This window comes from Kwoniella shivajii, chromosome 4 (genome assembly GCF_035658355.1).
Source record: "Kwoniella shivajii chromosome 4, complete sequence".
NCBI lineage: Eukaryota > Fungi > Basidiomycota > Tremellomycetes > Tremellales > Cryptococcaceae > Kwoniella > Kwoniella shivajii.
Window position 1 is genome coordinate 1,267,959 of NC_085911.1, and position 26,467 is coordinate 1,294,425.

The 26,467-nt window shown below is 46.6% G+C and overlaps 13 protein-coding genes across 13 annotated transcripts; 7 read left to right on the plus strand and 6 right to left on the minus strand.

Annotated features, from left to right (window-relative positions):
* Positions 1-1,305: 1,305 nt before the first annotated feature.
* IL334_003454 (uncharacterized protein) lies at positions 1,306-2,740 on the minus strand (the record flags this gene model as incomplete). Its single annotated transcript, XM_062935184.1, has 6 exons — positions 1,306-1,587; positions 1,650-1,737; positions 1,792-2,180; positions 2,294-2,543; positions 2,631-2,656; positions 2,732-2,740. The coding sequence occupies 6 exons, from the start codon at positions 2,738-2,740 to the stop codon at positions 1,306-1,308; spliced, it is 1,044 nt and encodes a 347-aa protein (XP_062791235.1).
* Positions 2,741-3,088: 348 nt separating this feature from the next.
* On the plus strand, positions 3,089-3,801 carry IL334_003455 (uncharacterized protein; the record flags this gene model as incomplete). The annotated part of the gene is made up of 3 exons (XM_062935185.1): positions 3,089-3,290; positions 3,388-3,589; positions 3,654-3,801. The coding sequence occupies 3 exons, from the start codon at positions 3,089-3,091 to the stop codon at positions 3,799-3,801; spliced, it is 552 nt and encodes a 183-aa protein (XP_062791236.1).
* A 174-nt stretch (positions 3,802-3,975) lies between these two features.
* Positions 3,976-9,198, minus strand: IL334_003456 (uncharacterized protein; the record flags this gene model as incomplete). Its single annotated transcript, XM_062935186.1, has 16 exons — positions 3,976-4,197; positions 4,257-4,418; positions 4,478-4,664; positions 4,726-4,785; positions 4,837-4,877; positions 4,936-5,439; positions 5,487-5,628; positions 5,675-5,738; positions 5,791-5,805; positions 5,859-7,820; positions 7,870-8,268; positions 8,316-8,376; positions 8,433-8,620; positions 8,676-8,790; positions 8,839-9,119; positions 9,171-9,198. 16 exons carry the CDS (start codon positions 9,196-9,198, stop codon positions 3,976-3,978), a joined length of 4,431 nt encoding a protein of 1,476 aa, XP_062791237.1.
* A 464-nt stretch (positions 9,199-9,662) lies between these two features.
* IL334_003457 (uncharacterized protein) lies at positions 9,663-11,371 on the plus strand (the record flags this gene model as incomplete). The annotated part of the gene is made up of 4 exons (XM_062935187.1): positions 9,663-9,969; positions 10,014-10,171; positions 10,221-10,312; positions 10,366-11,371. 4 exons carry the CDS (start codon positions 9,663-9,665, stop codon positions 11,369-11,371), a joined length of 1,563 nt encoding a protein of 520 aa, XP_062791238.1.
* A 279-nt stretch (positions 11,372-11,650) lies between these two features.
* IL334_003458 (uncharacterized protein) lies at positions 11,651-13,645 on the plus strand (the record flags this gene model as incomplete). The annotated part of the gene is made up of 8 exons (XM_062935188.1): positions 11,651-11,995; positions 12,053-12,564; positions 12,612-12,696; positions 12,759-12,861; positions 12,919-13,161; positions 13,205-13,319; positions 13,369-13,470; positions 13,522-13,645. 8 exons carry the CDS (start codon positions 11,651-11,653, stop codon positions 13,643-13,645), a joined length of 1,629 nt encoding a protein of 542 aa, XP_062791239.1.
* A 543-nt stretch (positions 13,646-14,188) lies between these two features.
* On the plus strand, positions 14,189-15,102 carry IL334_003459 (succinate dehydrogenase, cytochrome b556 subunit; the record flags this gene model as incomplete). Its single annotated transcript, XM_062935189.1, has 5 exons — positions 14,189-14,237; positions 14,293-14,341; positions 14,502-14,607; positions 14,662-14,905; positions 15,014-15,102. The coding sequence occupies 5 exons, from the start codon at positions 14,189-14,191 to the stop codon at positions 15,100-15,102; spliced, it is 537 nt and encodes a 178-aa protein (XP_062791240.1).
* A 174-nt stretch (positions 15,103-15,276) lies between these two features.
* IL334_003460 (uncharacterized protein) lies at positions 15,277-16,231 on the minus strand (the record flags this gene model as incomplete). Its single annotated transcript, XM_062935190.1, has 2 exons — positions 15,277-15,905; positions 15,967-16,231. 2 exons carry the CDS (start codon positions 16,229-16,231, stop codon positions 15,277-15,279), a joined length of 894 nt encoding a protein of 297 aa, XP_062791241.1.
* Positions 16,232-16,483: 252 nt separating this feature from the next.
* Positions 16,484-17,188, plus strand: IL334_003461 (uncharacterized protein; the record flags this gene model as incomplete). The annotated part of the gene is made up of 4 exons (XM_062935191.1): positions 16,484-16,553; positions 16,617-16,730; positions 16,795-16,922; positions 17,006-17,188. 4 exons carry the CDS (start codon positions 16,484-16,486, stop codon positions 17,186-17,188), a joined length of 495 nt encoding a protein of 164 aa, XP_062791242.1.
* Positions 17,189-17,651: 463 nt separating this feature from the next.
* Positions 17,652-19,281, plus strand: IL334_003462 (uncharacterized protein; the record flags this gene model as incomplete). Its single annotated transcript, XM_062935192.1, has 8 exons — positions 17,652-17,811; positions 17,855-17,919; positions 17,966-18,135; positions 18,184-18,284; positions 18,336-18,552; positions 18,597-18,696; positions 18,745-18,913; positions 18,962-19,281. The coding sequence occupies 8 exons, from the start codon at positions 17,652-17,654 to the stop codon at positions 19,279-19,281; spliced, it is 1,302 nt and encodes a 433-aa protein (XP_062791243.1).
* A 62-nt stretch (positions 19,282-19,343) lies between these two features.
* IL334_003463 (secondary thiamine-phosphate synthase enzyme) lies at positions 19,344-19,643 on the minus strand (the record flags this gene model as incomplete). Its single annotated transcript, XM_062935193.1, has 2 exons — positions 19,344-19,521; positions 19,576-19,643. The coding sequence occupies 2 exons, from the start codon at positions 19,641-19,643 to the stop codon at positions 19,344-19,346; spliced, it is 246 nt and encodes an 81-aa protein (XP_062791244.1).
* A 21-nt stretch (positions 19,644-19,664) lies between these two features.
* IL334_003464 (uncharacterized protein) lies at positions 19,665-20,072 on the minus strand (the record flags this gene model as incomplete). Its single annotated transcript, XM_062935194.1, has 5 exons — positions 19,665-19,701; positions 19,753-19,772; positions 19,833-19,931; positions 19,977-20,010; positions 20,053-20,072. 5 exons carry the CDS (start codon positions 20,070-20,072, stop codon positions 19,665-19,667), a joined length of 210 nt encoding a protein of 69 aa, XP_062791245.1.
* A 152-nt stretch (positions 20,073-20,224) lies between these two features.
* IL334_003465 (uncharacterized protein) lies at positions 20,225-24,633 on the minus strand (the record flags this gene model as incomplete). Its single annotated transcript, XM_062935195.1, has 18 exons — positions 20,225-20,339; positions 20,391-20,496; positions 20,540-20,557; positions 20,607-20,946; positions 20,992-21,298; positions 21,347-21,421; positions 21,464-21,479; positions 21,526-21,561; positions 21,764-21,822; positions 22,049-22,158; positions 22,243-22,275; positions 22,329-22,484; positions 22,688-22,786; positions 22,980-23,228; positions 23,287-23,570; positions 23,940-24,024; positions 24,170-24,544; positions 24,598-24,633. 18 exons carry the CDS (start codon positions 24,631-24,633, stop codon positions 20,225-20,227), a joined length of 2,499 nt encoding a protein of 832 aa, XP_062791246.1.
* A 231-nt stretch (positions 24,634-24,864) lies between these two features.
* IL334_003466 (uncharacterized protein) lies at positions 24,865-25,719 on the plus strand (the record flags this gene model as incomplete). Its single annotated transcript, XM_062935196.1, has 4 exons — positions 24,865-24,924; positions 24,967-25,063; positions 25,125-25,146; positions 25,254-25,719. The coding sequence occupies 4 exons, from the start codon at positions 24,865-24,867 to the stop codon at positions 25,717-25,719; spliced, it is 645 nt and encodes a 214-aa protein (XP_062791247.1).
* Positions 25,720-26,467: the final 748 nt, after the last annotated feature.

Genomic DNA, 26,467 nt, shown 5'->3' on the forward strand with positions numbered 1-26,467 from the left:
GGATGAAGGAAGGTTGAGAACCCATGGAAAGATCGTTATACACATAGCATCACGTCAGATCACCGATCATCTCTGTAAATCGAGGGCTCAGCATATCCCAAAGACCTCATCTTCTGTCGTCGAAACGGCGATGAATCAAGCAGCATAGCATGTCATGTCTGCAGGGAGTCAAGCAGGTAAGCCACTTTCGCCTTAGCCTACAACATAGGCGACTAAGCGTTTCCTGAGCCTTGACCGCACTGGATTTACAACCGAGTACACTTACCGCAACCTTGGGTGTTATAGCAGGTGAACCTGACTCCATTTCTGGGACAGTCTATCTCTTTCGAATCAGTCTTAGCAGTCAGAGTCGTAGGAGGACTCACAGCAGACACGTCTAAAGTCGCAGTGGATAACTTGCCTCTTTTCGTCTTCCTTAAGTTCATCTCTGAGGCTTAATCCGAGAGCCGCCTTGTGACCCTTCTTGACCAGATCTGTAAAAGTGTGTCATTCCTAATCTGCATGTTCTTTTTTGATCCTGGCTGAAGGAACTATGGATGGGCTTACCTGGATGGGTGGTGATGGCAGCTGGTACACTCAGCACCTGGTCACAATAAAGGAAGATCATAATAGCAATAATCGAAGAATACTGGAATCGCATCTCGAATATATGGAGTGGCAAAATATTTGACGGTGAAGGATTTTAGTCTTTCCACAACATTTCCCATGTTCATTTATAGCTTCAACCGCTGAATCGTCCTCGATCTTCCAGCATCAACGAGTCACAAGATTGAGACTATCGAAATGTGAGAGTGCCAAGCTCAACTCGAGGTGATGGAGAAGCCTACACGATGCATCACTCTCAATATTGATGTGCCTGGATTTCGATATTTCATCGTACTATATCTCGATGCGCAGTTGCATCGCCCACCTGAGACCAAAGACACTTCCCACGATACCTCAATCCTTTCTCAATCTGTACTAAAACGTTGCCTTCTTTTCAGTAGAACATTGTTAATAACGTCACATACATATTCTGGCAGTCTTGACTATGAGAAGTTATGCTGTGTAGCAATGCCAATTCTTACTCGTATTAGTCTGTTTTGTGTACGTGTGCTTTGATTGATGGAGACTTTGGATGTCATGTGAGGTGTTCAGTAAGAAAATGGCAGTCAAGAACCGTTTTCCAACGGATCATCAAAGATATACGCATCAATTGCAGACGTTTATTTTGTGTTATATGATGAATGGTGCATGTTTTTGTTTCTTTTCATTACCGACAAAACCATCCTCCCCATTCCTTCTTCACACCGCCGATGTATGGATCTATCGATCTTCATCCAACCAGTCAAGGAATTGAGGAGTGAAATAGGATAAAATGATACTAGCACCTGCTCTTACCATACTTTCAGTAGTCTCAAAAGCCATTTCCTTCAAATCGTAAATTCCTTTTTCTGCCCCGGCGACCACCATTGCGTATTCTCCTGAGACTTGATAACATGCCGTTGGATGATCAGGAGCGAAAGTCACACAATCAGATATGATGTCAAGATATGGTAAAGCTGGTTTAACCATTATGATATCTGCACCTTCATTCGCATCTCGTTTCTGCATTCAAGGGATTAATAGTCTTTCACGGCAGCCGGAAATCAATGATATCTATGACTCACGATAGCACGTCGAGCCAAGGATCGAGCATTGGGGGGAAGTTGGTAACATTTCCTGTTACCGAAAGAAGGCGCACTACCAGCTGCGTCTCTGCAAATCACAAGTAAGAATCAGTTGATTGTCAAAGCGATTATGTCAACTGACCTGAAAGGACCATATAAACCACTAGCAAATTTAGCCGAGTAACTCATCAGAGTGCATCTATTTCCTAAACCAGCATGCATCAAACCTAGTTTGATTGCTTTGATTCTACCATCCATCATATCGCTGGGAGCGACACAATGAGCACCGGCTTTAGCATAAGCCACTGCGACTTCTGCAATTCTCTGCGCTGAAGGCTCCGGCTCGATGGTAGGTTGGTTGGAGTGGCCTGGATTAGGTAATGAAGACAAAATACCACAATGTCCATGAGAGGTGTATTCACATAGGCATACATCGACAGTGAGCATGAGTTGAGGGAAGAGTTTGCTGAGAAGCTGTAGACCTTGAATGACAGGGGTTGATGGATCATCTGCTGCGCTTCCACGAGCGTCCTACAGGACAGGCAAGTTAGTAATCAGTAAGTCGTTGTATGTCATTTGGGAATACTAACTCCCATGTATCTATCTCCTCACGCACTTTTACCTTTTTTCAAGGAGACGCTTACCTTTTCCATTTGCATAGGGACACCAAATAAGATCACACCTTTCAAACCTTTCTTGATCAATGGACCGATAAATCCTTCAAGCTTATTTATTCCCCATCGCTTTTGCCCAGGAAGGGTGGCTATAACTTGTTCAGCATCGGGATCGTCGGAGATGAAGATGGGGTAGATGAACATCGATTTTGTCAAGTTTCTTCCATTGTTTTGCCATGATCTAGCTACAGGATGGTGAATACCCCCATGGAGCACAGAGCTATGCGAGGGAACATATCAGTCCTCTTTGTTTATTCATACCTTCGAGAGACTGCCAGCAGGCGCCGAGAAGGGGTAGCACACATACGTTACGTCAAGAGGAGGAGCTCGGAACTGGTAGAAAGGTTGAAAGACATTGTCAGCTCTCTTCATCCGACATGTGTCCATGACACAGGTAGAGAGACTTACTTCTGACATTTTTTGTATTTCTGCAGGAGTCTTATTGGAGAATCAAGGTGCCGGATGTAATTGTTTCAGTGATACGAGATGATTTGAGATTTAAAAGCTATCGAAAGACAATCAAAATCCATGCGTATTTAACATCGTTCGATCAGGATGTTTCGGTTATCTCCTACGAACAATTTCATGTTTTCCCACGATGGCACAGTATTTTCTCTTTCCCTATACTTTGTGGACTGATCATTCCTCCTTCGTCATATCACGAGCAAGATACTCTCCATGATGAAAGATGGTTGATATCCATAACACAAAGAAAACACTCATAAAACTCAATTGTAGATAACGCTAACCACGGAATCACATCAAATGTCCAACCAAACCCGTCAGCAAGGTCAACCTGCCCGCTCCGTCGCTCAAACAGAGACAGAAGCTGGACCATCCACGACTCCAGACGAACAACCTCCAGCTGGTGTTTTGAAATTGCGTGGTGGACCACTGAAAAAGCAAAGAGTTGTCTGGAGTGACGAGACTGTAGATAATGAAGGTATGGGCAAAAAGAAGTCAAAGAGTAAGTGCAATCACGAGGTTGACATCAACATCATCAGTCTCGTTGTAACGCACAGATCCCCTGAAGCTGACCAATCCGTGATTTGTGTGTCAATCAGTTTGCTGTATTTACCACAAACCAAAAGCGTTTGACGAATCTTCTGACGAATCTTCATGCTCCTCATCCGAAGATGAAGATCCTTCTCCTCGAGATAGATCACATGGACAGAGGCATAGATCGAGAGATGGAGGAAACGGAGGTCAGGAAGAGTATTCAGAAAGCTCGGAATCTGATGGAGGAGCAGGAGACGGACGTGCGAGGTGAGTTGATGACAATATAGGAGAGATAAGAACACATAGCTGACGTTATCGAATAACGTGCTAGACCTGCTAGGAAGTCTAGAAAACACCATCATCCCCATGATCATGCCGACGACTGTGGTCATAGTAAACATCGAGTAAACAAATATGATGTTCAACCGAAGTCATCTGGAGGAGCCGCAGGTGATCAGGGGGCAGGGCGATCGTCGTAATATGGTAGTACGGTATTCACCATGGTTGAACCTTGTTTCAGATTTGTCACGCCCCGAGTTCACAAACGGCAGATCCTGTATTATCACATGAAGGTTTTCAAGTATATATGGTATCGAAATGTAGCAGATATGTAAAAGCAATGTACAATATGTCATCTATCTCTCGACTCTAATCTATACCACTCCTACTCTAGCCTCGTCCTCGTTGACTTGCACTTTTAGACATTTCAAGCCCAGGTCAAACCACTTTTCTTGATTTTCAGACAACTTTTTGCCCCTCAATCTCGTTGACATGGCAGCAGCAAATTGTTCTCGAAGAAGTTTGATTGCAATGGCTGATTTTGGTGAGATGTTGAACCGAATTTTTCGGTCAAGATGAAGGGATGATGCGGATACCTATTCCCAAGCGGTGGATCAGTCTCACAGGCGTTTGTCTGATCGGAGATGAGGCTTACTCGGAAATCTGCAACATCACCACACAAAAGTGCTAAAGCTTTATCATCTACGGGACTAGTCTCCCATGCATACAATCGCTTCGATTGCATGATCGTGAAGTACACGAGATAGTTGGTGCCAAAGTCGGTCTTTGGCGCTTTGAAGTTCACTGACCCTGGATGCTGAAATCATTCAATCGCGTTAGTCGTCAGACGCAATGAAGATAGTTCAGATCACGTACAATGGCTACAGGCTGCTGGTTGACGATAGTCTTGAGACTACCGCCGGACGACAAATCAAGCGATAGCAGCTTGGGATACAAACCTGCTGCAAGAGCCCCACCGAGGATGTTGACATCGTTTGCGTTCACGTTAAACTCTGGGGGAACGCTGACAAATCGGGTTTTAACACCACGTGAAAACCTTGCTCTACGTTCACAGACAATGTAAGCATAATGCTATTAGAGTTGTAAACCTTTTTCGCACTTACTGGCTTACTTCCCGTCTTTGTTCGGGCGTGGCGTCCACAAAGGATGAATCAACAAGGTATCTGTATCACAGATCAGTTCGGGATGCAGCGGGATAAGACAGCATGTCTCACGCCAGTAGCTGTTGTCGAAGCTCTTCTATTTGTTGAAGGTTCTGCGATTATCCAATTGTCAGTATGTGGACAGCTGGTGGCGGTATTTTATTTACTCACTTGTAAAGAAACAAAGTTTTTCTTGCAGAAGACCCTTACGAATCCGGGATTTTCAGAAGCTCGCCTGAAACTGTCGAAGACATTCGCGATCGTCAAGAAATCGCTGTTTCCAACGGCAAAACTCCTTTTTGCTGCTTCGGCCATACTTTCGAATCCGAATGGAGTGACAAATGGACTCTTCGAGTTGAGGGTAGCCGCTATTGTCAATGCTGGATCGAGACACTTCATCATTGCCGCAACGAGGAGGAATTTGCCCAAGTGAACGTCCATGGGTAATTTCGATAACAAACGTCCCATAGGTGTGATATCTTCGTGTGTCGTTAAAGCTTTCACTTCTACCAGAGAAGCGATAGCACGTTGAATGTTGACTGAAGATGGAGGGTCAAGTGCTTGTAGAAGGACGGACTCAATCGTTCTACCAAGGGGGACTTTCAGAATTTTGATCCGCAAAGCGAGATCTTGCAGAGACAACCTAAGCATCTCAGGGATGGGGTGTTCCGCAAGCTATAACACATATAAGTTGAGGCAATGCAGAGCCGATAACCACTTACTTGAGTATCATGCCTAGCCTTAGTGAACAAGTGGAAAGCCAATCCTTCCTGCACTCGTCCAGCTCGACCGCGTCTTTGCTTGGCATTACTTCGAGCGATGTACGTCTCGACCAATCTTGACAGCTGTCGTTTCTCGTCATACCTGCAGGAAAAAATTAGCAACGAAGCTTGTGGTGCAGTCTGCTCACCTCATTTCTCGATGTTTGCCGCTGTCGATTACACATGTAATGTCCGGGATAGTGACACCAGTCTCTGCAGCAATAGCATTAGCAAAGACTACTGAATCCTGAATGTACGGACGCACCCGCTATGTTTGTAGCTACGGACATTTAATCAGCATACGGGACCTCTCCTGAAGAAGCTCATACTTACAGATCACAATCTTCCTTACACCTTTTTGGGGAATGTCAAAGACTGCGCTTTGTCCTTCCGATGATATCGTTGAATGTAAAGGATACACTACAAAGTCTCTACTGCCAAAAGTACGATGCGATTGCAGCATATCATTAAGTTTTCGGATCTCTGCTAGACCAGGCATAAAAACCAAAGTTGCCTGAGAAAAGGGTATGAGTGACGTATCCTCATAACAGATCTTTTCCAGAAGTTGCACAATCAGGTCGTACGGTATTTGCCTTGAGTCTAGGAGGTTCAAAGTTGAGACCGTAGAGGATGAATATCTCGTAGAAGACAGTTTTGCTGGATTAGATGAACGATCGGGGTCCGCCTCCTCATCAGAAGGATCGGAATCTGACTTGGCCCCTTTTTCGTTCCATTCTACCATTTGGCCTGCAGGTTTGAAGTTTCTGCCTCTCAGGGCGTACGGTGAATTCTCATCAATTCTCCAATCGGCGATTTGAACCGCGTCCTCGAGGTAGTTCACTTGTACAGGGAATGTTCGACCTGGAACCGAAAGGAAAGGACAGCCACCAAAGAAGCTGGAGATCTTCTCAGCGTCGACTGTAGCTGACATGAGGACCACTTTCAGATCCTTCCGCTGCTGGATGAGGTTTTTGAGCACGATGAGAAGGAAATCCGATTCGATAGAGCGCTCGTGCACTTCGTCCACAATGATGTGAGTCACTTCGTCAAACGCTGTTCCCTTTGACCCTTCTGAAGATCCGCTTTCAAGCATCCGTAGAGCGATACCATTCGTTACGAATGCTAATCGAGTTGAAGCTGAGACTTTTGCCTCCAACCGAATGGAGTATCCGACCAGAGAGGAAATTGATCCGACGGCACCAACAGCATCACCGAGCTCCTGTGAAACACGTTGAGCAAGAGAGATAGCACTGATTCGTCTGGGTTCCGTAACGAATATTTTGCATGGTTTGCCCTTTGATAGTTGATCTTCGAGGATGAAAGAGGGAAGCTGAGTCGATTTACCACAGCCAGTCTCTCCACTGAGAACTATGATTTGGGAATCCTCAAGGGATGAGACTATCTGTTCCCGGAAAGAAGCTATCGGCAGTGTGTTTCGCTGTCGTAGCATGTTTTGATAAAGCAATGATTGCCGTCGTTTCTCAAAATCGTCTTGCAACTTTTGCGAGAATCGGTCAGCCGAGGATTGATCAGGTCTGACATTTGGTGTGGTGGTGCCAGTTGTCGTGCTACTCTTCGATGCCTCGGTTTTATCTTCCAGTGGAGCACCCACGCATTTCATCTCGTAGAATCTTTTGATTTTCGCCCATACTTCTCTCTTTTCCACATCGTCTTTCTCTTTCCGTTTCACATCCAGCTCCTCCCATAATTCCCTGTAATCAGATGGCATTGTTCTCCAGTTTATTCCGATCAACGTTCCATCTGCGGATAAATCGCTTAACGCAAGAGTAGAGACGTAATTTTCCGCTTCAGCCATGGTGTTGCCTGCAATCTCCTCCATTCGCCAAACTTTCCTCCTTCCAGTTGACCATCGAAGCTCTAGGCCAGCTCGAGCAGCGCGACTTGAACCTGATAAACGAGCATATGTGAGTATAGCGTTCTTTGACTGTTTATTCAAGGTTGTTTTCAAGATGTTCTTTGGTATATTACCAGCAAAAGACGATTGAGGAATAGCCATGGACCGAACAGTCACCGTTGTATTGGATAAAGACGGATCTGCGACCATGTCGGATTCGACTGGCTCATCAAGCATGCCACCAGATAAGTCACCATCCTCATCTTCGTCTGCGACACTGAAGATATCTCTGGACGAAGATTCGGTAGGTTGAGTATGGAATGCCTCATTCTCATCGGTTTGATCGGTATCTGTGGTGTTGGACTTTAGGGGTGCACCTTTCAACTTGGCTGCTAGAGCCGCGGAGTCTCTGTTTGATTTGAGAGACTTGAAAATGACGTCTATGAAAGTGGTGAGCCATGGTGGTCAAAGAAGAGCACCGAGACTTACCCGCGTCTTTCCTGCTAAACAGGTATTCTTTCTCTACCTTGCCAATTTTCTCCTTTAGCCTCCTCATTCCAGGTGTTTCCAGCACAACGCCGCTGCCCTTTCCTTTCTTTCCCTTCCCTTTAGCACCTCCCGCTGACAGCTTCATGGTGTCAAGGTCCAATGAGAGCTTTGCCCAGGTATCGTTGATTTTGTTTGTATCGAAATCATCATCTGAATCCGAATCTGAAGGTGGAGCTGCATCCAGAGATTGGAAGAGCGATGTTTGGACCGTTGAAGAGGATTCCGGTGTATCTGCATGTTGTAGTCGGCGGGAAGACGGAGAAGACTCTGATAATACAGGAGGGGATTCAGGCTTGATGGATTCCAGCAATGGCTCTTCGGATTCGACCAAGCTTGGTTCTGCGACACATCAGTTGCAGGCCGGAAAATCAAATTGCAACACGTACCTTCTTTCCGAGCATGTTCACCTCGTTGTAAACATTCATCTTCACTTAAATGGGTCCACATCTACGTGATTGTCAGCGGATGTCTTCGGCGGTACAAGAGCTTAAATGTGGTCTCACCCATTCCAAAGCAGCTTCCCATGTACCCTCTTCACCCAATCCTTCCAACAAACATTGCTCTATCCTGTCTTCTCCAAAGCCCAGCTTTCTCAAAACATGGTAGATGATATAGAATCTTAGAAGGCTTTTGTCGGTTTCTGTACCAGGCGCTGAAGCAATTATAGTTCTCGGTGACGCTTGGGACGAACCTGTTTGTGACTCACTTCAGTATCTTGATCTGTTCCAGGGAAACAAACGACATACCATCTGACATCAATTTCTCCTCTTCCAAAACTCGATTTATTACCTCCTCTCGTACATCCTCGGCCAGCTCTAGTCTCGGAAATGAGGTCGCCAACCTTCGATCGTACTCAATTGCCTAATGAGAATTTAGTCTTTGATCAACGTGCGGTATGGAGAGGCATACCTTTATTATACGAGCGACCTCTTTTTCTCCTTTGTCATGTAGTCTATCAACCAACGATTGTAGAGAAGCCCTTTCGATCGACCCTTCATCCTCCCAATCCGCTACATCGTTGATGGGACTTGAGGCGCTTGCTTCTAATTTGGCGTTCTGTTTATCTCCTTCTTTGTCCTTCTCTATTCCCGTAATCGAAGCAGCTTCTTGATCAGTCTCACTGGGAGATACCGAAGGAACATCAGGCTTCTTAGACACAACAGAGGTAGTTGCAAAACCCCTTTGAACGGCTGAATCAGAGATATGAGCGGAATGACCATGAGAAAGGTAGGACGACTCACGTTTCAATGACATCTTTTTCTTCCCCATATTGGAAAACGGTTGAGGACAGGCGATACTGCGGTACAGAGGCAGAATAGGATGCCGACTTGTATCAAAGACTGTTGGTGAACAAAGCAGGTTGCAGATGAAACTTGAAATTATGGTTATACCCCATGAAATTTGGGAATGCGGGGCACCAAGCGAAAAAAACACCCTGACAGGAAAATCCTTACGTCATCACTTTTCATGCATCATTAATAATCAAATATGTTTTCATGCTTTGTTATTTGCCACCTGCTACCAGGAGATTAGTCATTGGACTCTCCCTCTTTGCCAACTTCGCCTTTGTCAGACCTCTCAACAATTATAATCTTGGTTACAACCCATCGTAGCATACAACTTCTTGCTTAGTCCAAGATGATCTTATAAACAATATTCAGTCTACGTGTCTCAGATCTCCATCATTCAGGACCATAAGGAGATACCTTTCGACTCTTTCTACTAGGTTTGCGATGCCCAAAAGGAAGTGTCCGCCATGCGGGAGTCTGCCTACACCTCCGATCCAGCTGGGCTCACTCGATGCGGCCTTGGATCTCTTGGCCTGTGATACCTTTACCCGATTAGAAGGATTAACATCGAAATTCGAGGCTTGTGCCAATGTCAAATTGGAAGAAGGGGTGATAAAGGCAAGATGGGAAGAAGCGGTCAAAAGATATTGGGTAATGAAATCAATGGATGATTTATGCTGCACAGCGAAGAGAGCAGGGCTGAAGGATGTTGACGGGGACAAGATGCAAGAGGATGATGATCACATGATAGGTACGAGTGATATCTTTAATACACTATGCTGATTGGTAATCTAGATGGAAGCGGTCGACCGTTACCCAATAGACATCATCCTGGACCTGTCACCACGCATTCTTTGACTCCTGATGAGGAACGAGATTGGCGACGTTGGAATCCTAAAATCGGGGATACCGTTTTAGTGGAAACGGCTGAAGATGGCTTCTGGCCAGGTAAAGTGAGTCAACCTTTTCCATGACCTATATGCGGGCTCACTTCTGTAAAAGATCATCGACAAGAAGGTATTCTTCCAAGGTAGAACAGTTCCTCGTGGGAACCACTTTTTTCCTGTACGAATATACAATGAAGAGATATCTCCGTGAGTATTACAAAGTTGGCAGTGAAGTTATCGCTTACATAGAATGTTCACAGCGTCGTAACCGTGAAGTCACGTTTGGTTCCCCTCTCCTTTCGTTCAAGCCCACCTTTGCTCGCTTCTCCTGCTCTTCTTAGTGCATATCATCATGCCGCCTCTCCAGTCACATTTGACATGATGGCATCCGCCCGAGAATCATTAGATGCACATAACCGTACTCATCCAGGAGTAGGAGACGAGCCAGACAGACTGCGGATTAAAGCAGACAAAGACTCTTGGAATAAGATTGTCAATTGGGTCATGAATGAGAGACGGATCGAAAAGTTGAGAGCCGTCAGCGAGGAAAGGGAGAAGCAACTGAAGATGGTAGTCAAGCCGGACGTTTTGGAGGCGCTGGGCGAAGGGTGCAATGGAACACGGTATGGGAAAATGGATGAAGCGGAGGAAATTTCCGGTGTATTCGAGTCCAAAAAGAGGAGAACGCTGGCTCACGAGAATGAGGACCTCACAAACCGGCGTTCCCCCGATGGTGTGTCAACCAGCATTTTTGGTCCAATCATTGGTCCAACGACACCTCAAAGAACAGCATCTCCCTCCTATGCCTCGATGCTCCGACCCACTCTATCCGTGCAACAAAGACCTGGTTCCCCTCGACGGTCGTCTCGAGATATCCGTCGAACTGGGATTTTCGTAGGCAGGGGCGAGTCAAGTCCCCGTGGTCGAGGTGGCACATATACCCCTCCGAGGATTCTACCTTCGGGCGATGAAACTGCTTTTCGAAGTACCGGATCACCTGTGCCTACCCTTCAGAAATTTGACTTTGTCAGTCCGCTTGGTCCGGTCAAGCTGGGTAAACTCACAGATGATAAGGTCTCTACGCCGTCGATGCTGGGTAAAATAGGGAGGAGTGGCAGCTTGGAGGTGGTGAAAGAGGAAGAAGGTGAAGAAGAGGGATGGACTATCGTGCAGAAGAAAGGCAAAAGGAGAGCAGGCTCTGAGCCAGCAGCTGAAAAACAGGAGATGAACGAGGCGGTTCACGGTGATGAGATGATGGAGTTGTGACACTTTGTTTTTCTAGGTTGTACAGCCATGTTTTCTTTCTGATATCATAGGGCTCTTTGTGATAACGATTTTTCAGTATTCCACATGTATGAAGCCGCTTTTATTTCAGGTTTTTGCCACCCAATTCGTCGAATTGATGGGTAAATGTCGGCGGTGACCGCTTATTGTTGTTGACAAAGTTGATTTTTCGATGAACTGTGAAACGGAAAATGTCAAATCCGTTCTGTTCACGAGTATAGCAGACCATGACTCATGCTTCACATATGTCGACGAACGGTGATGTCTTTTGCTTCCAGTCCGGCCACCAGGAATATCGTTGCGGTGATAGGTACAACAGGCGTGGGTAAATCCAATCTGGCGGTTTCACTCGCTCATTCGTTGATCCGGTCTTCGCCCGGATCCGCGAATGATGAACTGCCGTGTCTTGTTTCGACTGAAAGACGTCAGCCAGCTGTGGTACTATCTGCAGACTCTATGCAGCTCTACAAAGGTCTGGATGTGATCACCAACAAAGTCACTTTGGCGGAAATGGAAGGAGTGGAACATTGGGGTTTAGATATGGTAACTCCTGGACACGGGGGTAGTTGGGAAGTTGGTAAATGGTGTAACGAGGCGGACAAAAAGGTGAGTATGATATGATAAGTAGGGAAAGAGCAATAGAGTAACAGAATGCCCACTTAGATAGCTAGTATGGCTGCTTCTGATCTCCCTATCATATGTGGTGGAACCCACTACTTTGTTCAACATTTCCTCTTCCCACCGCCTGAACTATCCTTCACTCGATCAGCTTCCCCCTCAAAGGGAAAAGCACCACTACGATGGACTCCGCCAAGAAGCCGTCCTCCCGTGCCAGATACAATGGACCTCGAATTGATTACCTTGCTCGATACGTTCTGGACATCTGATCCGCAATGGCCAACTTCATCATCCGCGGACAAGGTCAACTCATCTTCTGCAGGACCTTCACATCCTAGCTCCAGTCGACCAACGATCAGCGAGGATTCTCAGTTGCTCCTCTTGCATCAATTGCTTTGCATCGTGGATCCTAAGGAAGGACGGCGGTGGCACTGGCGCGATGGTAGGAAGGTGAGAAGAGGTATTGAAAGATGGTGGGAACGTGGCGGAACCGTTAGTCCGGAGGTTATGGAGGATGTCGCCGAAGATAATTCTGCGGACAAGGGAAGGAAAGCAAGGTATGTGATCTGCCAAGCTTAGCGAGGGCAAGGCTGAAAGTATGCAGATTCCGAACACTCATATTTTGGGTTTATGAACCGCTCGATACATTACGTCCCCGCCTGGACAAGAGGGTTGACCAGATGGTTGAGGTAAGCCAAGGCGACTGGTGATTCACCTCTTGCGAATCCAGCTGATCATTATATCATGATAGAATGGCCTTCTTAAAGAAATCGCCGAGTTGCGAATCATCGCTGAGGCAGCATATGGCACGGCTGACGCAACAGATCATACCGAAGGGATCTTTCAGTCCATAGGTGAGTTCGGCTGCGGCGTTTTCTATACGTGCTAACCTCGACTTTTGACATATTCAGGCTACAAAGAATTTGCTTCTCTGCCTCTACCTCAATCACAACCTGAAGCGCATCCATCGTACCGTCCGGCGCTAGAAAGGACCAAGATTTCCACACATCAATATGCAAAATCCCAGCTGAAGTGGATACAAAAGCAGCTTCTGCCTGCCGCGCAAGAAGCTCGGGCACTAGGAGGGGACGTATACGTGTATGTTGTCAATGGTGGAGAGAGAGGAGTAGCGCCCTCGGTCAAGGTTCTCAATGGTGAGTCACTTCAGCGGTATTCGAGGACTGAAACCTCCATAAGCCTTCTTGAACGGGGAAGCACTACCATCACCTGAACATGTTGGTCACGAAGCGGCAAGTGAATTGCTCAAGGTTTTGGACGACCATCTTGATATCAGAGTGCCTAATACGGCAGAGTGAGTAGAACTTGGTGAAACATCAAACCTCGCTGATTATGTTATACAGTCGACAGGATTTGAATGCCCGCAGAGACTGCGAGCCGTGCTCTTTGCCTGATCGACCCTATTCTCTGAGTTTGAAAGAATGGGACACTCATGTCAAGTCGAGGTTTCACAAAAGGTGAGCTTACGAGAAATGATCTAGACTGAATTCCAATAGGAACGCAAACCCGGTGAAGAGGGACAAGGCAGAATGGATCGCTCATCTTAAAGCTCAAGGAGAAGCCAAGCGGTTAGAGAGGGAAAAGGTGAAAGAGGAATTAGCTGTCACTGATAGAGAATGATGCATCATTGGCGATATCCGCAAACGCATCTAACTAATTCCCCCATCTTCATATGCTAAAACCCAAAATACATTGAAAAACGTACCCCACTTGCAAAAGACGCAGCCTCCTCATCCAGTCTCATACATACTACTCTATCTCTGTTTCCACTATTGACACATGCATACTTTCCATATAAATCCACCTCCTCACTTTTGTCTCATACACCAACAAACTACCAATGCTCCGCCCACGTGTTTGTCGCGCGTGAGAACAGAACGTATTTTGTTATGTGGGTTTTTCTAAAGTGGGCTGTTGTTTTAATGTTCTCACAGTTTGTGAACTTTCCGAAAGTGGCGATTCTCGCGTCAATTGTTATTACAAGATCCGAGTTGTTCCGATGGTAGCTCAAGTGATTATGTAATCGACCGCACCACGTTGAGCGAGCGAATAGCAAATTGAGAATACCAAATCCTGATTTGAGCATCGATGATATCTTTCGTTGCAGTATCATCATCAACTCACCAGTCATCATACGCAACCTCGACCACTATAGCCTAAGCCATGTCCACATCACTCATACGACAAAGTGTCTTCCGGGCGGTAGCCAAGCGTGCGTAACTTCGACGGGAAGGAGAACAGGAAAGGAGGCTGATATTCGTTTATAGCTTCGATGCTTAGAGCATCCGCTCCTGGATTGATGCTCGCTCAACGACGGTGAGTGCTATCTGGCTTGTTTCATTGCGGTTGGCTAGATGTGTACATGATGCGAATCTGCATAACGAAACGATGGACAGGCCAAGCGTTCTTTTGAGGCGCTCTTCACACTATGTATAGCTGTCAAGGATACAATAGCTTACAGAGATCAATGGCATAGATTCGCATCTACCCAGAATATGACACCCGCTGAAAGTGTCGCTTTCCTCAACGCTCAAAGACAACATCGACCCAATTCTCCTCACGCTCAAATCTATCAACCTCAGGTGAGCTTAAGCGTCACGACGTTCACAATAGTTGGCTGACATAGCTCACTGTAGATCACATGGATCCTTTCCATCGCCAATCGAGTAACTGGTGTCGCGCTTTCCGGAGCACTCTACGCCGGTGCCCTCGCATACCTCCTGCATCCCGTGTTCCCTGTCATCGACTCTGCTCACCTCGTGTCTATCATCGCCGATCTTCCTACTTGGGTGAAGGGCGGTCTCAAATTCCTTTTCGCTGTGCCATTCACCTTTCACACCTTTAACGGATTGAGACATTTAGGATGGGATATTGGAAAGGGTAAGTGTGATCATATCTTGGTTGTGGACGTCCCCAAATAGGAGTGCTTTAGGGCTGGTCGAGCAATACAGGTTCTCAGAGATCCGACATAGCTGACTTCGATACTAGGTCTCACCATCAAGGGTGTTTACGCTACCGGATACACTGTTATGGCCGCTACCGCCATTTCAAGTATCTACCTCGCATTCTTTGTATAATCAAGTAGCTGGCCAGGAGTTTTTGTTACATGGGTTAGGATCGAGATTCTGGCTTTTCTATATTATGGCTGAATTCAACTGGAATTTCCTTGTGGTGATGTATTCGTATGACAATATCATTCTGTGAAACGCAATGCAACATGCTCGCACTATGTACAACATCTTTCTCCAGAGTCATCTAAACCAAGCGCCCACCCCAACTCCGGGTCCATCTCCACCCTCAGCAGCATGCCACCATCCCTCAGGTATCAACACTGACTCTCCTTCTTTCAAATAAACTTCACAAGCGCCATCCATTGCAAAAGCCTTCTCCAACTGTGATCTACAAGTATTTATGATGTTCATGGGCAGGTCGCCGAGACCGTCATCGTTTGGGAATACGCTATTCGCCCTTGGAAAGATGCGCGAAACAGGTAGGGGAATCTGTGAGGTGTTGGTATGTCTGGCAAGGCCGGAAGGGGAAAGATGCTGAGCTGATTCTGGAGGAAGAACGTGGAATATCTTGTTTCCTTGAACTGCGACATTAGCGTATAACTGTACAGCCTGGCACTCACCTTGTGAATAGATCCCGACGTACGGATCTTTGTGAAATGGCGTGAAGCTCTTGTCCGGCCCTATCCAGACTGTTCGTCGGTAAAGACTTTTTTCGCTTCCTTGGTAGAAATGAGGTAACAGAGGTACAGCTTCGGCCAACTGAGGGCAAGAATCCAGTAGATCCGATTGAGCCAAGTACGCCGATGGCAACTGTGATTTAGGGGCAGACGAAGGTATCATGTTGAATATGAAAGCATCGAGGAAAATACCTATCATCGTCGCACTTAGCAGTTTTCTTCAGGTTAGCCAAAATAAAAGCAGCAGTCTCACCAAAGCCCAGATTCACCCGCTGCCAATCAGGATCTAGATATCCTCTACCTTTTCTACCCAGCTCTACCTCTACAGCTCTCTCTTCTCCTACTGCGTTTCGAATCTCGCGTAATTGATCGGATAATCGCCATTGGGAAAGAGCGGGCCAAGCGGCGATCAATCCAGGGAGATGCAAAGGCCGAGGTGATGGAGTTGCAAGGTGCTCACGTAGGCGTGAGGGTGTTATACGAGGTATGCAACGAGCTGATGGAATCAGCGAGGTCATAGTGAATTTCTGAGGTTCAAGATCGAAATAAGAGGACGACCAACAAGTGGGTGTTGAAACGAAGTGGAGGTTGACCGAGAAGTTTTGATTGTTGTTGTTGACAATTTCCGTCTGTTCTACACATACATCGTTTCCTGTCAAACCGCTTTTTCATCCATAAAGGGATACAGAGAACATCCAAATCACATCAGAAGCTATCACTTGTCCCATACAGCGACTGGAAACCCGTCCTCCGGTTCTTTCTTCTTTAAGATGTCTAATCAAAATATTGAACGAGAAAAGCTGGATATAGAGTCATCTCAAGCGAGAGAAACCCGACTTGGTGAGTCGCCATCAATGCGGTGCTCATTTCAGAACACTTTCTAACTGAACATATCATAACAAGGCAAATTGCTATCTAGCATCACTTCTCCTTCGGCGGAATCACCCAATACCACGCAACTTGCTTCGCCACCTAACCCCATCCCAATGAAGCCATCTGCTGTTCCTGAAAGTGACGGTAAGTCTATGCGAGGGGAAAATGTCGTCAGTGTCTCAATAACACCACGTCCTTGCTGTTACAGTGTTGGCACGAGCAAGGGCTTTTCTTCCGATGATACAGGCGTCAAATCAAGAATTGTTAGCAAGAGCAGCGGAGGATCCTGATTCAGTAGACATAGAAAAGATCAATGGGGACCATGCTATAGCCATGGTAGGTCGTCCTTATCATCAATTTATAGATAGTGATGAGGGGAACCATGCGATATCAAAGCTGACAGCTTCTTTCGTTTGCAGGATTTAGGCTTGGGGGTGTTTGACGCTCCCAAAGGTTCGAAAAGCGATTTGGGACCGATGGTAAACACTCAACTGCCAGTGGGACATTCAGAAGACGATGACGATCAAGGTACAGGAGAGAGCTCAGAATCCTCTTCAAGTAGCGAGAGTGAGAGTGACAGTGCGGAGGAGGAGACGATATAGTGCCTTCTCCGCCCAGTATGTCACTTGGAGATATTGGATGATTTTTTACCTGCTTTTTGGCAAGAACAGAGAATAGCCTCCGCTTGTCGTTTATTCAGATTGAGGGGAGTGTAAGATATGGCCGTTTTTGAGAATATAACTTATACGAGACAGTGCTGCATTGTCTCGGCCCATTGTCCATGTAACACATCATTGCATCCCATAGAATATTAAGCTAGATACAGAAGAGTCCGGAGCACCTTCCACTCATGCTTGCTCCCTGTTTCGCAATCGCTATAGTACGGAGCATAGGCAAGCTATTCAACGAGGTGATATGCAATGTCGGTGAATAAATCTCCGTTGGAAAATAAAGTCAAAATATCGCGTTGAAACTAAATCTTACACGTCGCCAACCACTTTGTTGTACATATCACATTATCAAGCAGCATTAAATCACAGATCGCTCGCTTCGAAAATTGTGAAGATGGAGCGGGAGAAGATATGGAAGCTGGCTCAATCATACCAAGGTATTCTAGCTACTGGAGCTGCTTTACGTCTTGCTCTTTGTTTTGCAGCTCCGTCGCTCGGCCTCATCCTCGAACGTCGGCCAGAATTGTCAACGCCCCTGACATCTTTTCGAAGCTGTGAGTAGATACATGATGTGACTAAACGCTGACATCGCGGCAGTAAAAGAGGGCGTTATCATACATCATAAGGGTACAAATCCATATAGCGGAGGGGTGTTCTACCACGTATGTCTTCCCATGTATCAGGGCAGAGTGGCTCATATCAAAGTAGTCTCCGTTGTATCTCGCCTTATTCACATATATAATACCAGCTTCGACCTATCTTTTTACTGCGCTAGCATGGACCATTGCGGACATGTCAAGCTCAGCGGCTTTGGTGCGGATATGGAGGACTAGGAATACCAATTCAACACACGAGTCGGACTGGTTGGTAGCTGGTCTGTGAGTATTAAATAACGTGTACTATCGTTTGCTAACTGCTCGATCAAGATATCTATTCAACCCGTACACCATCCTCTCTTGTCTTGCGAGATCCACAACGAGCATAGATAACGCCATTCTCCTCCATGCTATATCCTTTGCAGCGTCTGGTACGTGCGCGGCTGCCCCATATAAATTGAAAGTACTGATGCTTTTCGTAGGCCAAACGATCCATGCAACCTTTTTCCTCGCCTTTGCAACTCATACCTCTCTTTATCCTATCTTGCTTCTCCCTCCTTTCGCTATGCTTCTCATGCGAACGTATGCGCAACGAGTATTCATCACAATCAGCACTTACATGATGTGGATGGCAGCTTTCACGGGAATAGGATATGGCGTTGCAGGGAAAGCATGGTTAGGACAGACGTTTGGCGTGATGTACGTCATTTATAGCGGTACTGAGCTAGCTGATTCTTCTGCAGAATCAACGTGACCGACTTGACGCCGAATGTAGGGATGTGGTGGTACTTTTTCACAGAAATGTTTGACCATTTTAGAATGTTTTTCCTCGGTGTATTCCAAGTGAGCCCTTTTTGATCGATCGTTCCTCGATGCTGAGGCAACAAGCAGCTTCACAATCTCATCTACGTCGCCCCAATCTGTGTCAGACTGTCGGAGGATCCTTTGTTCGCGATCCTTGTACTCGTTGGAGTTTTCGGAACATGGAAAAGCTACCCTAGTTTAGGGGATATGGCATTATGGGCTGGATTATTAGGTTGTTTCCCAGAGATCGTTTCCAGTGAGCACTCCTTTCTCACCGTGCGACTATCAGACTGATGACCCCTAGATCTGAGACATCCCCTCTTCACCCTCACTGTGCATCTCTATACTTCCATTCTTCTCCCATTGCTTCATTCGCTCTGGCTTCTTACCGGTACCGGTAACGCCAACTTTTTCTACGCTGCAACGATGGTTTATGGTCTTAATGCAAGTCTAGCCGTGGTGGATGTGATGGGAGCGGGATTGCGGTTACAAGTGAAGAGGAAAGCGACTAAAGTGCTGTTGCGCGATGAGCTTGAGGGGCAAAGTATGAACGAGGATATGATTGCTGATCTGTGGGAACGAAAAGGGTGGTCGGTCGTGCAATTTACAGGTCAACTATCATGATGCATTTATGTACAAAAGGCCTACGGTCTGACTCATCAGCGCCATCCTTGCACATATGCAACTCACAAGATGGTAGCTATCACCTTTCTACCTTGACCTCTTCCTCCCCATCCTGCACCACTGTGTCTGAATTCCGCTAAATAGATACCCTGCCAAGTACCGAATACCAGCTTGCCTTTGGAAATAGGCAGAGTGATAGAATTGCCGATAAGAGAGGTCTTCAAGTGGGACACAGAGTCACTGACATCCTCTTCATTAGTCGGTATTCATCATGACATGTAGTGAGCCACTCACTCAGGTCCTTCATCGGTGTGTTCCCAAGGTAAAGATTCAGGAACAATCGTGTCCATGGCCATGTCCATGTCTAGGTATATCATCAATTATCACTCAATGGGACACCACATACCAGTTCGCACAGAGCTGAATTATCTGCATCAGCAGCAGTCACATTATCAAAATGGCCTTGCTCACGAGTCACAATTTTCATTGATCTGCACGGATTGATCAGAACAACATTCGTGCTGCAATCATTGAAGCCATCCATAACTCACGGTCAAACCAGCTGAAGTATGGAGACAATGCAAAGTGAATATACCGATATCGACACCCTTCAAGCCTGCCTCACATTCTTTGACAACTTCTTTGGTCACCTATAAAGACGTGAGCGGTGAGGTATTGAAAGCGATGTGACTCACAAGGTGCATCCCCTTTGTGTGCTCGGGAAGAGTGCTGACAGGAGCTCAGTACGCGCACGTAGGTATTTGCACTCACAAAGTCTTTTGCCAGGGCATAGTGGTGATAAGAGGGCTGCTGCTGCTGAAGGATGGAAGTGGTATACCAATACAATCACAATATAGATACAATATATCACTTTCTGCAAAATGTGTGGTACTGCACATGCATGACGTCACGATATGATCTGTTTATTACACAATGCTCTATTCTACAGTTGATCGACATCCATAACGTCGGGTGCTTTTTGAGTGTTTCCTTCAGCTAACCAAGCATCGATCTTGGCCTTGAGTTCGGCATCGGGAATACAATCTTCGTACTTGAGCCTATAGAAAAACGATTCAGCAAGGGCAAACAATATCGGAAATTCCACTTACGGTACGTTATTGAAAGGATCAACCTCCTTGGACAAGAGTACCGTTCGGATGGTGCCTCTATCAATAACAACACGAGATACCGGAAGGATCACTGGGTCCTTCATGACTAGGATAAAATGAGCATTGAGCCCATGAACAAGTGTACTTACGTGTAGAGAGCAGTGGATCTGTTGAATCGCATTAGCTACGAAATACTGTGTGGTGCGAATGGCTTACCAAGGAATTCGTCAGGAATCTCTCGTTCATCTTCCATTTCAATCGTGGCTTTCATATCCTCTACCTTTTGGGTGAAGCTGACGACTTCAGCTACTTCAGCATCGGTCATGATAGCTCTGTTCTTCAATAATCTAGCAAATTTTTCGAACAACTCTTTTGAGTAACTTCGGCCGTCATTGGCAACAGCACGAATAAACTCTGACTCGTTGCCAAGGTTCAAATATATCTGCGCAATGGCCCCGAGTAATTCCTTGGGCTTGAAAGAGTATTTCTCGGGGTTTGTCACTTTGAGCTCTGACATCTTTGGTCCGATCAAGATGGCAAGATTTTCATCGAGTGACTAGGGAGTGTGGTCAGCGAGGCGTCTGCAAAACAACGCACTCACAGCTGCCAGACGGTCCACGATTTCCTCGGTAATGAAAGGTTCTTTCGTCGTGGCAGTGATGTCGCGAATCAGCTTGACGTTCTCTAGACCTAATTGAGTATGGAAGGGAGCAGATGACTCCGCTTGTCGCAGAAGACTCTCTTGGTCTTCCCGCTCGGCTTGAGGCATGGCGGCCCACGCATCCGCATTGGTCTGTTGACTCTGGATAGAGGAGATTTTTGCCATACCAGTGAGGGACTCTTCGAGGTGGAATGTGGTGTCACTCATCAACATATTCACAAATCGAATGAACTGATCAAAGTTGTCGCTGCATTTTAGGTTAGCGGTGCGCCAGAAGGCAGAAGACCATACGTACTGTCTCGCTTTCACGAAAGCTTCGCGATGAAGAGGGTTCTCCCACATTGATTTGAAGATTCGTTGGATATCACGTCTACGACAAGGTAAGCACAGGGCGAGCGATGAAAAGACGTACCTGAAATTGAACTTGTCTATGACGAGGTCAGCTGGTCCCATGTCATCCGAGAACAAACTCACCCCAGAATTGGGAATGACCACCAGTCGCCTCGACGTCTGTCAATTGTCAGCATCACACGATTCAGCATTTGACTTACCGATGAAAAATCGGATCAGTGTCGGCATTAGAAACTCCGTAGAAAGGCTATGAATACTCAATCGGTCGAAAAGAGCTCCCTTGCGCCAGTATCCCATAGGCCAGAGACCGTAAGAAAGGATCTAACAATTAGAGAACCATACGCTACGTTCAGACACTCACCGATACCAATTTCGCCTTCAGGAACGGGTTGTTGACATAATTTGGCGACAGGAAAGTGACTACAAAAGTGATGAGGATATCCTTGTCGACATCATCCAAAGCATCGGGATTGTATCTGTGGTGTCAGCCAACGTCTAGTAGTCATGGCACGTACCTCGCGAGAAAGTCAAAGTATTCTGTGATGTTTTCCAAGAGGTATTCTGGAAGCATACGGAACTCCACCGGGCACTCCGCAGGAAGTGGCAAACTGAAGGTCAGCTTGATTGACACCAGCGGGTGACTTACGATACCTGGGTAGATGGATGCTTGTGTGAAGGATCGACGAGGCGGGTGAGCCACGTCATGAGGAAACCCAAGAAAGATACATTGAGCCGTACCATGGCTGGATCCAAAAGCTGTGTATCATACGCATGAAGCGAGGCGTGAAGCGTGGCGAGGTCGGACTAGGAATTAGCCCATCACACGATTGTCAAACTCACCTTCAACTTCTTTACAGCTGCTTCGCCTTGAGTCTGCATGGCTGGGTTCTGCGAGTGTCAGCAATTGGAAACAGCATGCAACTCACTCCTTCCCAAGACGCCCTTTGCGCTTCAGCTCGCTTCAATGACTTTTCGATTTCCGACATATTCTTCTCTGCTTTACCTCGAGTACCAATTGTTTTGACGATACCCAGATGAACGAAAGCGTTGGTAAGGAAGAACAGGTCCGAGATGAAATTCGGCTTCGTTTCAACTGAATTTTAGCTCATTTCGAGTATATTCTACTCACCTTCCATGACGTTGCCAAAGTACTCATCCGCCTCCTCCTTGGTTCCCTTTATTTTGGTTTCCTCGGTGATATTGATTCGTTTAGACGTTTTATAATACGTAGAATCCACCTTGTCAATCTGCGGCAGTCAGCTCTGGTCGAATGTCTGGGACTCACTTTGGAGAATTGACCGTCCATGACCGGTTCGAAGAGTTTCAATAAGACCATTGAGAGATTCGTCATATAGCCGTCGGAGGAAACAGCTCGAGGATCCACCTGACAGATCAGCAAGGTTTTGTTCAAGATCGACTTACACTCATTCCTGCACGCTTCTCGTTCAGCTGTATCGTCAAGGAGAAAAAGTCCATTATCCCTTCTCGCGACTCGGCCGACGCTCGCACGATAGCGTTGTAGATGTTAAAAAGAGACGTCTGAAAAGTCAGCTGAAAGTCGTTGGAAAGTGACTCACATGCAGCCCGCCAAGGGTGTATCGTAAATTGCTTTTGTTTGCCTCTATATCTTCCTTCTTGCGCTCGGTCGGATTTGAAAAGTAGGTTTTCCATATTTCCGGCTGTAGACCGTTAGCGATGGAAGGGTAGGATGAACTTACGAATTCTCGTGGGAATACGCTTAATCGTGTCAAAGGTCCTAACAACGACTGCCATTCCAGCTTGGGAGCGGTGACACCAGGTGCGACCCAAATGGGCAGAGTAGGAAGCTATCGTAAGCTTAGCGTTGGACTTGTGGAGACTTACCAGAGCGGCGATCGATTTGACCTGTACTAATAGAGCTACAGCTCCGAGGTATTTGCGCCAGTCTGAGCCAAGAAGGTCGGGTGTTGGGGTTATCTTGTACCATTCTTGAAAGAATAGACTCAATGTCGGGGTAATCACATCGGCCATGGTCCCGCTTGGGAAACCAACAGCAAGGTCGTTCAAGAAAGGCAACAGGTCCGCATCGGATAAAACACCTGGTTCAACTTTCTGAACGGGTTCAGATTCGGCCGTGAACGCGGCGGCAGATTCGGATGTGGACGAAAGTAATAGAGGCAGGAACTCGGCTGGACCGACCGGTTTACTATATTGTTAGCTCTACAAGTGAAGACGATCACTTACTTTTGTGGCTGTGGAAACATCGTAGGATCCTCCAGTGTCATACCGCAGTATGACATGATCAAGCCTTTCAGCTTGTCGTATGCAGCGGCCCAAGATGTCTTTTCGGTATCACTGAATGACTGAATTATCAGCGATGTTTGCGTTATCTCACAACCTACATATTTGTGAGATTCCCTGTTCGCCGTATATAGTCTCTTCCAGCATCCGGCAAGATATTCAAATATCGTTTCTTCTGAAGGTAGGCCAGCAAGCACAGCCAGAGCATCGGGATCGTCTCTGAAAGTCAGCGAGTTTTAATGTCATGCCGAACTTACGAGCTGGCCGATGGGTCCAAAGATAATCGAGCAATGAGGAGTCGGTCCGATAAGTCGATCGTTGTTTCAATGGGTTGAGGGTGGTCTACAAGCTTAGCTGTGTTTTTGGAGTTAAGCACTCACTCTCTTCTTTTAATTCTTCCTCTAAATCCTTGAGCCAGCATAATCTCCAGTCGCTCGCGCGTTGTTTCTGTTGGATATCAGCCAGATTGAACAAGCGCATTACTCACGTTCAGAGTGACCGAGAAAATCTCTCCGACTTTGCGGGTCTGCCATTGTTCATAATCCACTCGACTCATATTGCTGGTGGCTTTTGACGGGACTATCCTTGGCCCGACTGGTTCACTGACAGGCGTACTTGAGGATGGTCGTTTGCCCAAGGCAGGAGTTCGCGAGGGTGTCCTTCCTGTCTTGATAGTTGCTGTCTGAGCGGGTTTGGAAGACGACGAAGCATCAGCTGGGGAGGTGGCACGATGAGGTGTCGAGAGCAAGCGAGATCCTGCAGAAACAGGTGTGTGAGTATTCGAGGGTCCCTGGGAGACATGAGACGCTTCGGCCTGAGCTGACGCAGCAGTTCCGAGTCGTGCTAGACGCTTCAAACGGATCTGCAATTCGAGTTTAGCATGACTGAGTGAGGGCAGGAATCTGGCATACTCACCTTATCGGCATCGCTTAGCTCAATATTTTCAGACATTATGGTTCCAAAATTCTAGCTTGTCTCCCTTGGGTATGCAGAAGATCAAGGACAGCTCAAATGTTGGCGCCGATGATAGTTGAATGACAACGACAACGGCAATGACGAACAGCGTGTTTTACCACTTTCCCACGGTGACAAACACACACTTTCATTCAACTTCCGCATCAACAAAAGTTAGCACTGTTTAACGCTTCATCTTACATTGTTTATAGTATCTCAGCGCTCACGATGTCTCAAGTGGTTACATGTCTGGATCAGCCTTCCTCTTATCGAGACAATCGATCCGAGGTGAGTATCCTAGCCGTCAGACAATAGGCTGATCAATCACAGGTTGACCGTGAAACAGAACGTCGACTTCTCGCTCAATCCAGCACCCTATATGTGGGTAACTTGAGTTTCTACACGACTGAAGCACAGATGTATGAAAGTGAGTAACGCTTCGTAAAGCGTTCACTGACTCGCAGTCTTTTCGGCTTGCGCCAGGCCAGAGGAAGGTGGAGGGATCAAGAGGTGAGTACTGGAAAAGCATTCCGGGGCTGATCTCTGCGTAGGATCATTATGGGACTTGACCGACATCAAAAGTAGGTGCAACTCCAACGCTTCACGCTGACTTTCAGAACGCCGTGTGGATTCGCGTTCGTGGAATATTTCCTGCATTCTGAAGCAGTCGACTCTTTACGCTATATTTCTGGTACAAAAGTGGACGAACGAGTCATTCGATGTGATATAGATCCAGGCTACAAAGAAGGTAGACAGTTTGGGAGGGGAAAGAGCGGTGGACAAGTGAGAGATGAGTTCAGACAAGAATATGATAGCGGAAGAGGTGAGTCTATTTCGGCGAGAGTAATTGCTAACCATTCAGGTGGATGGGGGCATCAACGCTTAGAGGAGGAAAAGCGACGACAGGAGCAAGAGCGTCTGCGATCTCAAATACAGTTCGACACATATGCTGCAGTTGGTGGGCTTGGTGGAGCAGATGTTCCCAGAGGAGAGGTAGGAGATCGTCAGAAGCGGGAACGAAGTGAGGATGACGAGAGAAGGGAAGATGAGAAGCGACTGCGCGGCGAGCGTGATGACGAATAATAAAATGCATGTCTACTTTTGTACTCGTGTAAAGATGGGTGATGCCTTGTCGTGAATTTGTGGTTGACCCGCAGGTGACCCAGGAATGGTTTTGGAAAGATTCTAGATATTAGCTTGGTCATAGACATATCAAACATACCAATTTTGTAAAAACACATTGGTTGAGCGCTTTCTCTGGTTTCCGGCATGCTTGAAAGTACTATCGAATTAGCAGTAGCTAAGCAAGATAAACCCACCTGGTTGTTTTTCTCCAGACATTGCCAATGAGCATCAAACTCTGCCAAGCATGAGTTTTTTATTTTTCCGATTCTAGAGGTCAGCTTCTTCGCGTTTTATGCACTTACACATCAGCTGCACACCGTGTGACCTTTCTCCCTTCCGCTAGACAATGCGCAGGATCTCGGTTTTCTTGTTTACATAGCATAAAGTCCTCTGTGATCGTCAGCGAGCTGAGATGAGCGCATGCACCCACCATTGACTTCCTTGCAGTGTTGACCTATAAAGAAGGAAGCGCTCTTTAGCGGGGCGGACGTTGCACCTAATTCGTCGACATGGGGGACGGTTGAAGGGAGGGGATTGGGGTCGGTATACGGTTGGTCAGTCAGTACTGCGGGACGATGACTGGCCATTGTGATGTGAGAGTCAGAGGGTGCACTTGGAGAGGAATCTGTCGGATACAAAGATTTGATAGCTTGGTGATGATTTAAGAGATTGAGGATTGGTTCAACAAGAAGAATGGGTTAAGACA